Source organism: Crotalus tigris, unplaced genomic scaffold (genome assembly GCF_016545835.1).
Source record: "Crotalus tigris isolate CLP2741 ecotype Arizona unplaced genomic scaffold, ASM1654583v1 scf7180000017668.6805642782:7212621, whole genome shotgun sequence".
In the NCBI taxonomy this organism is placed as follows: Eukaryota; Metazoa; Chordata; class Lepidosauria; order Squamata; family Viperidae; genus Crotalus; species Crotalus tigris.
The window spans coordinates 4511490-4527238 of record NW_024096554.1 but is presented as its reverse complement, the minus strand read 5'-3'; the positions used below and the strand labels follow the sequence as shown (position 1 = coordinate 4527238).

The 15749-nt window shown below is 37.4% G+C and overlaps 1 protein-coding gene across 1 annotated transcript in view; it reads left to right on the top strand.

Annotated features, from left to right (window-relative positions):
• The first annotated feature begins 354 nt into the window (after positions 1-354).
• The window catches only part of CACNA1E (calcium voltage-gated channel subunit alpha1 E), a 253324-nt gene continuing 237929 nt past the window's right edge, over positions 355-15749 (top strand). The window contains exon 1 of the mRNA XM_039337124.1: positions 355-903. Within this exon, the coding sequence (XP_039193058.1) occupies positions 638-903 (266 nt within the window). The 5' untranslated portion in view covers positions 355-637. The remainder of the gene's footprint in view (positions 904-15749) is intronic.

Here is a 15749-nt window from a genome sequence, read left to right as displayed (position 1 = left end):
GAAAGGCTTGCCTTGCAACCCTTCCCCATCCGATTTAGACAGCCCCTCCAATTCCTCCTGGACTAGACCCTTTGGGGGGGGGTCTGAGAAAGGTGGCCGGAGTAAAGGACAACCCCTATTTTTTTTCCTCTACACAAAGCCAGGAGGAGGAGGAGGAGGAAAAGGAGGAGGAGAAGAACGTGTCTGATTTAAAGCTCAGCCTCAGTGCAGAGAGCTCCATGTAAAAAGGGACAGAACCTGAGCTCTCCTCTCAGCGCGCGCGCGCACACACACACACACACACACACACACACACACACACATTTAACCATTTTCATAAAAAAATTTACTATGGCTTTTGCTCCTAGGTTTGACTGATTTCTTGGTGGAGACTGTCACCCACCTCCCTCCTTTTTTTTCCCTCTTTTGAATGCTTTGTGTTTTGCATTAAGGGGCTATTAACCGTTGGTTCCAGAGGAATGGAGGAGTCATTCAACGCGTGGCTCTGAAAGCATCACCGAGAAGCAAACAAAAGGGGGGTGCTATCTTGGGAACACTACCCCCTCCAACACATGCGCACGCACACCTTTCTTGCTGCTTGCCACTTTGTGGAAAGGAGGGGGCCTCGATTGGATCACCTCTCTCTTTTCCTTCCAGGATGGCTCGCTTCGGTGAGGCAATGGCTGGCAGGCTGGGATCTGGAGATGCAGCCATGGAACAGAACAGGAACCGCCAGGGAGCCCCTGCTACTTCAGGGGGAACCCCAGGAGCATATAAGCAAACTAAAGCTCAACGGGCCAGGACGATGGCATTGTACAATCCCATACCTGTCCGCCAGAATTGCTTCACAGTCAACAGATCTCTCTTCATCTTTGGGGAAGATAACATTGTCAGGAAATATGCCAAGAAGCTCATCGACTGGCCATATCCTTTCCCCTCATGCCTTTTCCCAGCTCTTAGTATACGTTGTACTATTAATGCCACTTGCTGAAACATGGGCAAAGGTAAGCTCCAAGATCCTCTTTCATTCTGTAGCTGGATCACTTGGAAAGGGACATGAAGTGCATGCATGCCCCCACTCACCCTTTCCATTCTCTTGATTTATTTAAGAATGCTTGCATTTTTTTTCTCTCTCTCTGCTGCTCTAACCTATATTTCTTGCCACACTGCTTCAGTTCTTTGCCTGGGCTGATATGCAACGAACGAACAAGTTGATTTGGCTTTAAAAGGACTGCAGCCCAGATTGTTGACTGAAAGAATTGAGAAGAGAGTGCAAGTGATGTGGCCAACTCTAGAAACTAAAACTTCTCCAACACCTAAAGACATAGTTTGATAGGAAAGTGATGACTGAGCAAAGGGGAATTTGAGTTCATATTTAATCATTCTTTCTTTGCAAAGCCATGTTTCTCATAAACTCCGTTTTTCATATTATATGGAAAGGTTTTCGGGACTTCACTACCAAAGTTAGTAAAACATTTTGATATATTATCAGGTATAACAAATGCATGCTAAATGAGCACTGCAGTAGTTTTGACTGAACTGATTTTGACATTATGCAAATGTAGACAAGCTTTCAACTTGCACAGAACACTTGCAAAAAAAAAAGCTTAATTAAGACCAGAGAAGTTGATCCAGTTTTATAAATTGTCTTATCATTTAAGATATGGACACAGGAAATTATGGATCCCTTGTTTTTCATAAACAACCTCTTCCATCCTATATTATAGATAGCAACATTGAACCATATTTACTTCTTTAGTCTTTATGGAATAAATAGTTCATCCTAATACCAATGTGCCATGCATCATCTTCCTAAAAATAAACTTAAATTTAATTAAGATGTCTTTTAAATGTAAATAATAAAGATAATGGCTATGCTATCAAAACATTACACCCCACCCAAATCACTGTGTCCAGATCATTGCCCTGATCCTCAGAAATCTGGGCAACAGAAATCATGCCCTGTAATCTAGTCTAAAACAATTAGGAATTAAATCTAAGCATGGCTGTATATATTACCCTTGCTATATGTAGGTAACTTGTCAACTAATGAAAACATCCTTCCTCTATCCTTTGGGAATCTAAAGCAAGAGACATTGATGCATAGCACAACTTAATTACTTCAAGCCAACCCACACCCACTGTTCTTCCTTGCCAGGCTTTCATATTGCCAGTTCCAACTTCTAGTAATTCTGGCAAACAGGTCCTTTCATTTACTTATTTAGCACACCCATACCACCACTAGAGAAGGTCAGCTTTCATTATAGATAGAAGTAGCCTCCTTTTTTCTCCATATTGAATTGAACAAGCAAATTGCCAAGTAAAAGTCATGGATGCTACTTATTATCACATTTGGTGGTCGTGCAGAGAGATAAAAGCATTTTGGATTAAGATATGGTGGAATATCCAGAGAATTTTTAGAAGGAGGGTAAAATTTACTCCGCAATTATTTTTGTTGGGTATAGTTACTGATTGTGATACAAAGGAGGTTATATTGATGTTAAATTTGATTACAGCTGCGAGGCTGTTAGTAGGACAATTTTGGAAGAAGGAATCTTTGCCTACATTGCAGGAATGGTTTCTTAAAGTGTCTCATTTGGCGGAAATGGCAAAGATTTCGGCTTTTTTAAAGGAACAAACGCAAGAGAAATTTCTTGCTGTTTGGGATAAGTGGATAAAATTTATACAATTTAAACTGGATATAAAAAAATATTATATAGCCTTTTTATAATCTTCATTTTTATATATATATATGTTTTAATGTTATATTTTCCTTTTTTATAAATATAATTTTTAATTGTTTTTTAATTAAGCCTATATTCTGCTCTGGGAAGCTCTGGGGGGGGGGAAGGGGGGATGTTTGGGTGGGGGGTGGGTAAAGGGGGTTTTGTTACGTAATGTTTAGGTTTTTTTGTATATGTTGTTTTTTGTCTTTGTATGGTTTTGTTCTTTTTGTAAAACTTATAAAACTTTTTAATAAAAAAAAAAAGAAATAAAAAAAAAAGTATCACAATCAGGACTAAGGAAGGCACCGAGGACTTTTAATGGATTTCTAATAAACACCCTGTTCAGCACCATGGATAGCTCCTGACGTTAGCCTCTCACGATCAGGCAATGCCCATTATTTGTATAAACATTCAGGGTGAGCTCCTCTCTCTCTCTCTCTCTCTCTCTCTCTCTCTCTCTCTCTCTCTCTCTCTCTCTCTCTCTCTCTCTCTCTCTCTCTCTCAATCTCTCTCTCTCTCTCTCTCTCTCTCCCCCATTTTTACATAAGGTAACTATTGTAATCTGGAATATACTTATTATGAAGAAAGAAATAGAAAATAGTGAAATTGAATTCCAAATGAGTACCAAAGGGGTGTGATTTTTGCAATGGAACTGCATCAGACTTCTCTGGTATTATCTTTGCAGCCCCACCCAGGACCATGCATCTGGTTTGATACAGCCCCTTAGAGAGTTTTATTCTTTTTAGCTATCTGTGTGTGGCTCGAATATTATACAAACTTCTGTTATGTTGTAGTAAGGATTTCTATGCTTATGCAGGTGCATTTACTTCATAATGAAAGCCTCTGTGAGTAGGGAATAGATTACCCGGTACAAAGGGAAAAAGTAGATCATATTTCCACCACAAGTAAGTCCTTCCTACAGGATTTGTATTCTGCCCTTGTATGAATGGCAGCCATTCATACATAGAAGAAAATAAAAGAATTATATTTTGACACATTGCTAAGATGAAATGACTATCATATTGTGAGCAATGAGTAATTTTGTTACCTCTTCAAGGTGTGTCAAATTCCACTCTCTGTGGAATTCAGCAAGAACTATTCAGGGTTGTTCCTGTCCTGTCCTGTTAGTTGCACTTTATCTTCTCAGCCCTATCTTGAGTTCTTTTTAGTTATGAGGAAATATGATTGTAAAGAGTGATAGAATCTTGACCAATTGAGGATGTTGACAGGTGGCAACTTGTTGTAACATACATATCATACTTGTTCTGTCAATGTGATTTTCCTGTATCTGCTTTTCTTAGGTAGTTTTTCATGACAAGGAAATTAATGCCTCATTCAGAAATATCAAAGACTTGGATAAGAATCATCTGTGGAGTATTTTAACATTCAAAACATAGTTCTATTTTTCTTGATAAGACAATGTAATAAGTAGGGCCTTGCAACAAACATATGAGAACACACAATAGGCAAGAGATGCCTTCTGCTGTAAGTGCTTGAACTTTTTGGCAGACATTTCTTTCTCATAGTTTCAAAAAAGTATGTGTGGAGTAGATCTTCATCTCTCCCATTACTTACTTAACATTTTTAGTGGTAATGTAACCAAGTGAGCAAGATAGATATATGGACAGATATGCCTCTTCAAGGACATCAGAAAATAAATAACATTGCTCTGCACAATTGGCATGTAATATGAAGCCTCTCCTGTTGTGTACTGTTACCAAGAAAACTATATGGTTGTATCCAGATAGTCACTAAGAGTAGAGCTGGACACAAAGGAGTTTTTACTTTTAGATCTTGTTATACATATAAGGAGACTGGACTGTTGCCTATTCAAGAAATCTGCCAATCTAATTTTGCATTCTTGCTCTAGCAATTCCTCTTGTGTGCTATCCAGTAGCCTTAATATAGCTGGAGACACGAATAGCCGTCTTGTGGGCCCATTTTAGAGTTGTAGCGGTTAAAGTTTCTGAGAATTAATAGAAAAATCTATTTCCATAAAGTTGCTCCAGAGACTATAAAATAAGTCTAGAGACCTATGAAGAATTTCTCTTTGTTTTTTGATTACAATACAGATCATAATAGCTGGCTTGGGAGCTGACAGGGTTTGCCTTGAAGACAGGGTTTTTTGTCTGTCTGTCTGTCTGTCTGTCTGTCTGTCTGTCAATGGAGCTCTGCAACTGGGTTTAATAAAAGAATCTTGCTAGCACCAAGTCTTGATTGGTACTAGTTGGCAGAATCTTGGAAACTGTCAGAAATAATGGTGAAATTGCAACACATGACTATTATAATTGTTTCTAGTCTTTCCACCCTTTTCTTATGTTTGTATGTGAGTGAATGTGTCTCCTAGAAGAAACAGCCTATCAAAGCAGCTCTCTTTACTTTGTTTATTGTTATAGAATTTCTATCCCATTTTGAATTTATTAAAAGCCATCTCAAGGCTACTTTTCCATTATGATGGGGATTTATTATACCGTATTACAATGAACAATTCAAATATTAAATTCTTCCTTATGGCTTTGCATTCTCTACAGCCTACCCACCTATAATTTGGTTTTGCATTATCCTCTGGGATTTATATTTCCTATAGAAATTCCAGAGAAATGAACAAGATTTACATATTAGTCCCTTTTTTATTGTGGGGTATATGGTAAAAAACAACGGAATAATAGCAGTTTAGGAGTATTCCCTGCAGAGGTGCAGAATTTTCAAGTGCTTTTAGTATTTAGCAGGTTATAAAGATCAACTGAAGTGTTTAGGTGTTTAGCTTGTTGGGCCATAAAATATTGAATAGAGGCTACCATGCTTAGTGCAAAAAAGTTATTCAAGCTTGTTTAAATTGGTTAAATTTAGTTTTTTAAAGTTGAATGAATAAACACTTTTGCATGCTATTATTTACAGACCAATATACATATCCAATAAATTCTCTGAACTTGATCTGTATAGTAATTCTTTAAAAATTTTAAGAATTTAAGATTCTTTAAATGAAAATATAAATAAAAATATAGATTTTTCCCCATAAAGCAAAGTGTATAAAGGGAGAAAAAGTGTTACACCAATGACTTCTTATTTATTTATTTATATAATATCTTGGTATAGAATCACAACAAGCAACAAATTATCAAAGCTTTGAGTCACAGAATACCTTTAATTGTGAATTTTGTGAAGCACCTCCTAATATAGAATTCTAAAGGTCCCTTGGTATGCTTTTGCTCTTAAATCATCATTTTGAAAATGTTTCATGTTATTGTCCTTAAATGCAAAGGTATTTAGAAATAATAGTGTGAAACGTTTTTAAGCTTGAAGTTTCAAAAATGAAAATTAGTTCAAAGTTGCCAAATTTCCTATACTATGTTACATCTTTAGACCTATGAGCTCATCTCATGTTCCTAGAATTGGATAAAGATTTCAAATATATTCTTTTAGTCATGAAATATGGCATCATGATTCCTGATTCTATATTCTGCTTGATGAAATACACAGACATATGCATTTCATATTCACTTGCCAAAAAAATCACCCATGCGGCTCTTATGGGGTGCCTACTATTTATTAACTTAATGTGCCTCATTGCCAAGAAGTTGCCAAGGTATTAGTCATCTTCAGTTTGTACATTATTGAAGAGATTTGTTACTTTTCTGCGTTATTAATAGCAATGCATTCTTCTTATCTTATGGTGTACATTGGAAGCTCTTATTTTAATTGTTCCCAGTTCTTCTTCATTAGCAAGAATGCTTTCTCTGGATCACTTTTAGTTATCAAGTGTAAATAGTCTTTGTTGATCATGTTTATTTTACTGGCTGTCTACTACTTCTCAAAAAGAAAGGGATAATACACACACACACACACACACACACACACACACACATACATATATGAAGGTGCAAAGTCTGCCATCTCACCGCATTAAAAGTCCCTAGGAATAAAAAATTGAATGAAATCCAAATAAAATACTAAATGAGTTAGTCATCCCATAAGTACTCATAAGGGGCTCTGAGACTCTGACCTCCTTATGTCTTGTGTCAATATAAAACTTTATTCTCTACTTAAATGTCATCCTGTGTCTTAATTAAAAAGGATTTGTGTTTCATAATCTAACTTCAGTGAACAGTATCCATCCTCTCTTTTTTTAGTGGCTAATGAATCAGAAAATGTTCATAGACAGAAGCTTCAAATTATTCTTGTATTAACATATTAAATATTTACTAAGATAGGGGCTATAGCCAAAGCTTCCCTTCAAACAATCAAGTTCTAGGATTCTAATGGTATGTAAGAAAGACTTTGAGAAATGGGCCAAGAGATTCTGCCTAGGGAATAATCAAATAAGAGGGCATAGCCTGCAGCATCATAATGGACAGAAAAAGAAGGGATTCCAAGATTCTATTAATGTAGCCTTATGATGTTAATTTAGCCACCAGAGTCGCTTCAGGAGTGAGATGGGTGGCACATAAATTTAACAAATAAATTTGATTTAATAAATAAACAAAAACAATACAGTAGAATTAGCTCATCTGCTTGCGTTTCCTGTCTGGTCTACAAAGCTGACAAGTATTAATAAAGGTCTTTGTTTTCAGGGCAAGAGGCTAAAGGGCCATATGGGCAAAATCTCAAACGGTCAATAGGTCAAATAATTTGGTTCAAGTTGGTTAAGGAAGTACATTCCAGAGGCAATAATCAGTCAGAATTCAGGTTCCAAAATATGGCATTTTAAGTAACTTAATTAATTTTAATTAAGTATGGCCTCATACCGGTATTAAGGCCTTACCTGCCAACTGAAGAACAGGTTGTGAGGCTAGTGTTGGAATTTGGACCAGGTGTTTTGGAATTTGGTTCTGAGATCACTCAACAGCATTAACATCACGTAATCATATACAGTAAACAAATCTGATTTGCTACATAATTATTCATATATTTCTATTGGGTGGAAGACACTAGAAAAATGTTGTATTATCATTTGTGCCTGTGTTTGCTTTTGTCTTACAGGCACTAATCATATGGGGAGGGGAGCTTGACCAAGCTGTTTTTCAAACAATTCTTTCCTAGATAATAATCCGAAGCATAATCAATTACATTTGGGGAAAATTTGGTGGATGCCACCCATTAAAACTAATTCTAATTAAAATCCCGATACTGTAGCTATTATCTTTTAAATCTGAGATGTTTAGTTCCAGAGGTTAAATGCCAAATGCAATCGTTCCTAAAAGGCTTTGGAGCTAGAAGTCTGCTCCCATTATTCTCTATCTATCCTGAAGCATTCTGCTCAAACAATTTTATTTGTTCCTTTCCTTCTTATCTTCCAGCATGCCCACAATGGGACAGGGTACTTTACCCAGGTTAAGCAATATTAATATTCAATCAATCAATCAGAATAGAGCTGGAAGGGACCTTGGAGGTCTTCTAATCCAGCCTCCTGCTCAAGTTATTTCATTTGTTACTAGTTATTTGTTATCCCCCTTCATTTGTTACTAATAGTTAATGCTGAAAGTTTGTGGATAGATTCTGCATTCCAGTCAGTGATGGGATTCAGCTGGTTCACACCAGTTCGGTAGAACCGATACCTAATTCTTTGTTGAATTTGGTAGACTGGTTATGATAAATGTGAGTCTCCACTCTTGGCCTTCCTGTCTCTTGTTTTTCCAAGATTTTTTCAATCCAATGCTGAAGTTTTCTCTCTCGGCTCCTCCCTTCAGCTGTTCAGGTCTTGCTGCCCTCACGCTCCTCAGGATGATGAAGGAGGTTCTCCAAAGCACCGACTGAAGCTGATGCCCTGTTCCAGTGATGGCAAACCTTTTAGAGACCGAGTGCCCAAACTGCAACCCAAAACCCACTTATGTATCATTGGGTGCCAGGTGGACGTGGCCCGTTGGGTGGGCATGACCCATTGGGTGGGCATAGCTTCGGTGATAACAGCAGTCTGGGTGGGACTAAAAAGTTCAATCAATCAATTCCAACTTTGCAAGATCATTTTTTCCCGCGAGAAGTTGAAATTGATTGATTGATTAAATCTTTTTTTTTTTTTTGCACATGGCGGCGGAGGCCTAAAGCGAAAAGGTTTTGTAAAACCCAGCTGAAGGCCTAGGACTGGGGTGACGGTGCGTGTGCCCACAGAGAGGGCTCTGAGTGCCACCTGTGGCACGTGTGCCATAGGTTCACCACCATGGCCCTGTTCCATGCCCATGGTAGACCTCCTCCATTACTGTGCAAGCGGAGGCGAGGGGGGGGGGAAGGCAGGCGATCCAGATGTGCTGCATGGCGGCAGAAAGCAGAGGCAGATATTTTAAAGAAGTATCTGTACTTTATTTTTAAAATAAAACTTCAAAAATTACAAATTCTGTTTCCTGGCCCTTAAAAACAAGTCTGACCTGAGAGTAATAAACGATGGGAACAAGATAGCTCAGTGAGCCCTTACAGGAAACACAAATATCACCTATCCTGCAAGCTAAAAACCCGACATCCCAGCTTGGGAATCTTGAGGTGTAATAGAGTTGGAAAGATTTTATTATAAGATAATTTATATTTTGAACAGTCTAGCTGAGTAGCTGAGAAAGCCACCCATTGAGACATTCATGGGAGGAAGTTGCACAGAAGTGTGAAAAAGCAGACAGATTAGCATCAAATGCAGTAAGAAGCCAAATTAATGGTTGTCAGGTAAAGATATGGTTTAGTACAAAAAAGGAAATACATTTCAATTGTTATAGAAGGAACTGAAGTTGGAGCTTAGGAAAAAGTATGCTACCTTTCCCCCCCCCCCCTCATTCCAGTAGCTGAGTGTGGATCACAGTTCCTATGCATAGATTAATATAAATCTTGCAGATTTTGACATTAACCTATGTTTAGAATTCCACTGCCATAGATTCCTATTGGGCAAGGCTGCCTATCTGTCAGTTCACTGGGATGACTTAGGATACAGCTAACTTTACCAATGTTCTAATGAAAAAGCATTGTAATTACATATCATTATCAGATAATGCAGCAATGCCTACTTATTTTCTCTTTTTTAATTGTACAGTGAAAGAATCAGCTTTAGTATCTTTTAACCCCCTCTTGACAACTTGTGTGTTGGTATCTCAACCATCTCTTGAGTCTTTCCTTTTTAGGCAATATCATTGGTTTTAGAAAGGCCAGTTTCCGCAATCAGCAGAATAAAACTGATTAGATTATTACTTCCACCGATAGCATAAGATACTGTTCCCCAGCATGCAAAATACTTCAGTGGTTAGATAGCTGGATGTCAGGGAGAAACTGGAAGGATCTTTCATTCCTGGCAATCTTATATTACAGAAATACCCCATGAGGAGGTATTCTAATATTTAACAAATAATTTCAAGTTTGATAAGGTATTAAGAGTACAAATAGTATGCCCTGAAGTTGAAGGTTGCTCATCAGCATCCCTTTTGGGGCCCTCGAAGGTCCATCAAAGTGAATGTTTAATGAAGCATGATTGTATATGATTGATGCTTACATATTGTAGGACCTTAAGGTTCCACTGATGCCTTAAAAACCTCAAACCTTTCACCCAAAGACAGCAAGTTTCACCACCTTTTGAAAAGTAGGTATTGGCATGCCAAAAAAAGCTGTCTTCCAAATAAATGATGTTACTTATCTGGCTTAGGAAAAGCTTTACTTCTTCATTTTGCCGATTGTGCCAAAATTTCTTAACATTGATGAATTGGAAGAAAAGTGATTGAAGGTTGTAGACAGGAGGAGAAATGGGGTGCTTCATCTAAATCCCTTTGACTAGGTAACAAGGCTAAAAATATCTAGGAAGTGGTGATTCAGTCCTGCATATTTGCTTGGTAAATGTGTAATTATATCAGCATCCTGTGCTGTTTTGCTTTCTAGCGTAAATAGATAGTGATATTGGATGGAAATATGAGACAATAGATGCTTGTTCCCCAGGGAGCCAGCAAGTTTATCTGTGCATTTTGGGCCAAAAAGGCAGATTTAGTAGCATATAAGGAACTGTGCTTCGCTATTAATAAATGGAACGATCATTACATTATTTCTGCTTTTGCTATCAAGCATCATTGTCAGCTGAAAAAAAGATCCTTTGTAGACAGAGTAAAATTGGAGACTTTCAACCTCTCGTCTTCTCAGTTTTCTATCATCCAAGCAGCTATCAGTGGCCAGGCCTCCTGTTTTGACTTTATTTACATGGTCACTTGGAAAGTTACAATTGGGTTAGGATATAAGATGGAAAGTGCAAACCAACCATATCTACTCAATTTATCTTCTATTAATCGTATTTAAACACAATGATAGCCTAGAACAAATATGCTGGCCTCCTAAAGGCTAAGCAGAGAGCACTGGATGCTTTACTGAATTATACATCAGCAGTGCAGGGTTTTTGCCAGGACCATGTGGTTTAGACTGGGGGTGGGGGGGCGCAAATCCCGCAATGCTGTTACTAGTGAAAGTGTATAAGCTTCTTTTATAGAAATGTTAGAAATATATCCAACTGAATAATTATATGGTAGTAATGAGTCTGCCCAGTTGATTTTATTGATGCCACAATCCTGTATCATTGTGTGCAGAATTCAGATTTATGAAATCTCCCAATTCTTCGGGGGTTGGGGCAAGTACTTCGCAGCATAGACTTTCCTAGTCATCAAAGACACACGTATTGATTTGCAACTAGGCATCAGTAATTCTGGGCCCATAATAATGTCCCTGTTACACAAAAAAAGTGATCCACTCAAGAAAGGTTCCTTAGGACTATGCACTTCAAGCGGAGTGTGCATTTTTGTGGCTGCTCTTAGAAGAAAACAATCAATGGAATTTGTGCATTGAGGCCCAAGGAAGATATAGGATTCCCTACCAAGAATTACAAATGGGCTTTCCATTCACAGTAACCTGCAATTCGAGACATAGTGCTAATGCATGTGAATTGTTAGTTAAGTTTAGAAGTTGTGAATATAGTTATTGTTCACATGCTTTATGCTTAGCATATGTGTGAGGTGAGTATATGTTATGTGTGAGTCAGACCATGATGGTTTGTATAACAAGCTATGGCTTAGCGTAATATGGAATTTAGCCTGTGGGTGGATAGTATAACATAACAATTAAGAATAAATCTTTTCTATATCAGATCATGCATGGTGATTATCTTTGGGGCAGAATTCTATTTCATTGGTAAATATTGTCTACCTTGCTATATAAAAATATAAGGTAGCCTAATTTTGTTCCATCATTTGATTAAACATTATAATTTCCCCAAAAGCGATTGAACTGAATATCTCAAATTGTTTTTCCTTTATATTAAAATATATACATCACTTAAGTTCTTGTATTTCTTTTGAGAGTCATGTTTTAGACAACATAAAATATGACTGGCAAACCACAGCTTCTGAACTCTTTTCTGCAGATCTTGGAATCACTTAAGATTCTCTTACTACCGGATTTGGTGGCAAAATGCCTGAAAGTGTAGTGTTTTATTTCCTGTTGATTTTGTGTGATAGTAATAAAGGCTTCCCTTGTCACTGGTGCAGTGAAGGCGAACCTATGACACATGTGTGAAAGGTGATGCAGCATGCCATTTTAGCATGCTGTATGACCCGTGTTGTCAGCTGACAGCAACTATTCTCAAATGCCCCATTCATGCACAATTTTTGGAGGCTGTGGAGGTTGCATGAGAAAATGTGTACTCTTGCACTGCTGCAAACCCTCCAGAGATTCTTGTGTGCCCCCCCCCCAAATCATGTAAGAACAGATCATGGTTTTGCGTGATTTTCAGAGACTGTGGATGCTGTGGGAGAGCATTCTCTGCCACCAATTCAAAAATGAAGGCTTTGTGCAACTCAGAGCTGCCTCAGGTAGGGTGAAGGGAGACTTGTCCACAGAAACAGAACACTGCCTGATGGTAAGTGGTGATCATATGTATAGTTGGACTGTATTTTTTAAAAGTAACTGAATACATAAAGAATTATTTCACATTTGTTCAGGGGCAAGAGGGCAGGGTTGACATACCAGTAGTGTCAAGTAAGGCATTTTCCAAAATTTTGACATGCTAAGCCTGAAGGGTTTGCCATCACTGCTCTAATAACCCCTTAAACCATTGTTCCTCCCAGTAACAGGCAGATTATACTTTTTGATTGTCTACCCATGAATGTAAAGTTATAAAGGGATTCATAAAAATATACATTTTACTAAACTTTTTAGGCAGTGCCTCAAATTTTCTTCAAAGTTAATAATTAGAATGCTTTAGATGGAATCTTGAACTCACTTATTTGAGGAAAAAAAACACTGAATTCTGATACTGTAACTATAAGGTTATTGTTGTTAGAGCCACCATCTTTTGACAGGCATCAAATATGAAATCTTTTGGTTTTCAGGTTTTAAGCCTTGTACAAACACCACTCTATATTTTTATGCTTTTAAATACCCTATAAAATGACAGTGTTATTATCAGATACCATTAAATATAACTGACTGACTATAATGGAAAGAAAAATATTCAGAAGTAGAGATATGGTCAATTTTTCCTTAATTCAATAACAATAACAACAACAACAATAATAATAGAGTTGGAAGGGAAACCCTATACCATTTCTGACAAATGGTTGTCCAGTCTCTTCTTAAAATCTTCCAGTGTTGGAGCATTCACAGCTTCTGGAGACAGGTAGTTCCACTGATTAATTGTTCTAACTGTCAGAAAATTTCTCCTTGTTCTAGGTTGCTTCTCTCCTTGATTAGTTTCCATCCATTGTTTCTTGTCCTGCCTTGAGATGCTTTGGAGAATAGCTTGACTCCATCTTCTTTGTGGCAACCCCTGAGATATTGGAACACTGCTATCATGTCACCCCTAACCTTCTCTTCATTAACCTAGACATACCCAATGTCTATGTAAATATTTGATAGCGATTTTGACAAGAGAAATTTTTTTTAAGAGAGCAAATTAATTTCTTCTGGATGTATGTTTTAAATGAAAGGCTGACAGAATATCACCTTGTCTAAAGATGAAGGATTTCTGTGTTGAACTTAGATTTGAATTTGAAAGAGTTACAGTCTTATTTACTGTCCCTTGTTATTATCTTAACCACTTTAGGTCAAAATTTCACCAATTAATTTATTAAATTAAATAAATATTAAATCCTAATAATCAAGAATAAAATAAATTAAAATAGCAATTAAATATAATGCATTGGTGGTCTCCAATAGTATGCAGATTTAGAAGGTGCTTTTGAGTTATATTCATCAGCACAGCCTTTATATATATAGCTGCAGATATGTCCCATTGAGTTTGGTAGGGTTTCCTTCCATAGAAATTTGCCTAATAGGCATGCAGTGTTCATTCACCATGAATAACAGCTCAGCCATTTTGGAATTGAGAAATCTACTTTGCAAATAGAGAAAGGGAAAGGTGAAGAGGATAGAAAATACAGGCATATGGAGCAAAGTTGTTTTTCCAGAGGAATTTGAAAAGTAATTTTATTTTGTCCCCTAGAAATTAGGGAAAGGCCGAGGAAAATTAGCTATTTGCAGTTTTATCCTTTTGTTGAAAGAAAAATTTTCATCAGGGTCCAGTCCAAGCTGGGAATAAACAAAATGGAGACTGCTTTAAAAAGAAGGTTGTAGTTTATTGAAGAGCAGTACCACAAGACATGAGGCTCTGGAGCAGCTGACCACATGTTGCTGGGAGTGGTGAGTTTTTTATACCTTCTTGGCTTTTGAGGTTGTTTCCTGTTCCTGATTGAGGCTTTGTATTTCCTGTGTCATGTACTTTGACCTGAGTATGAGTGTGCCCTTTTGGAATTGGTGGGTTAATCCTATTATGTTTCCTGTCCTTAGAGTTGGGGTGGGGTATGTAGATTTTAGGGGTCTTTGTCTTCCTAATCTCATCAGCTTCTAGCTCCCTGGCTCCAACCTTTCTGAAAGGATAATCACATCTGCATTTCTAAAAGCTAGTTTCTGCTTGGGGGAGAAGGGCTCGGGCTGGTTTCTGTCTTTTTTAAGATCTTCTCCATTATTCCTTCGGGGAAATATATTCTGCCTTTCTAATATTCCCCAAAATATTTCTTTCTCTGGATTCTTCCCACACTTTCCTTTCCCCCTTTTTTGTGTCATTATTTATAATAATAATAATAATAATAATAATAATGTTGGAAGGGACCTTGGAGGTCATCTAGTCCAACCCCCTGCTCAGGTAGGAAACCCTATACCATTTCAGACCACTGGTTAATTGTTCTAAGTGTCAGGAAATTCATGTCTACAATGTTTCTATAGCCTAAGGCAGGGGTCTGCAACCTTGACAACTTTAAGATTTGTGGAATTCCTCAGCCAGCTAAGGGTAAACATGTTAACTCAGACTTAAAGTGACTGCTCAGACCATGTTCTTGAGCAGCTTAAATCAATTTAAATGGGCTGATAGACTTCCAGGGCTGTTGTGCTCCAAGTCTGCAATATATCATATGCATGAATTAATGCTTGATTTTGTGTTGATCTTTAGCTGTTAGCAAATAATCAGTAATTATTTGCCTTTTTTATGTCACTGTAAAAAACAACCCCTGCAATCTTATTGGCTCCTATACAGAATAATTAGAATTTGCAGTTGGGGAGGGATTACTTCATTCCATTCTCTTGAACCCCTAAGATAATGTTGAAAAAGGTTAAGCTGAAGAGCTCATGACTGAACCAAGGACATCTATAATCCTTGAGACAGAGCATGGATTTGATTAAAGTCCAAAGCTAGCATCCTACCCTGGCACTACATTGGTTCTCCTGTGCAATTCCTGACTTCTTTAGATTTGACCCTATTATAGAGTACATTGCACTGGATTCTATTTATGGATATTAACTCATCGTATATATATGAATAGAATATGAATATAATAGCATTCCTTCACTGATCCTGGCACAAATCTTATGATGTGATGTGAGATCTATGCTAGTAAAAAAAAAAACAGCAACAATAATCAGGGACCAGTTCACTCTAGCTGTGTAGCATGCTTTTGTTTTGTTTTGTCTTAACTGTGCTATGTTATTTTAACTTTCATTCATTTGATTTTAAGCTTTCTTTGGGGATGGATCTTTCGTTTTGACAGTTGAGGC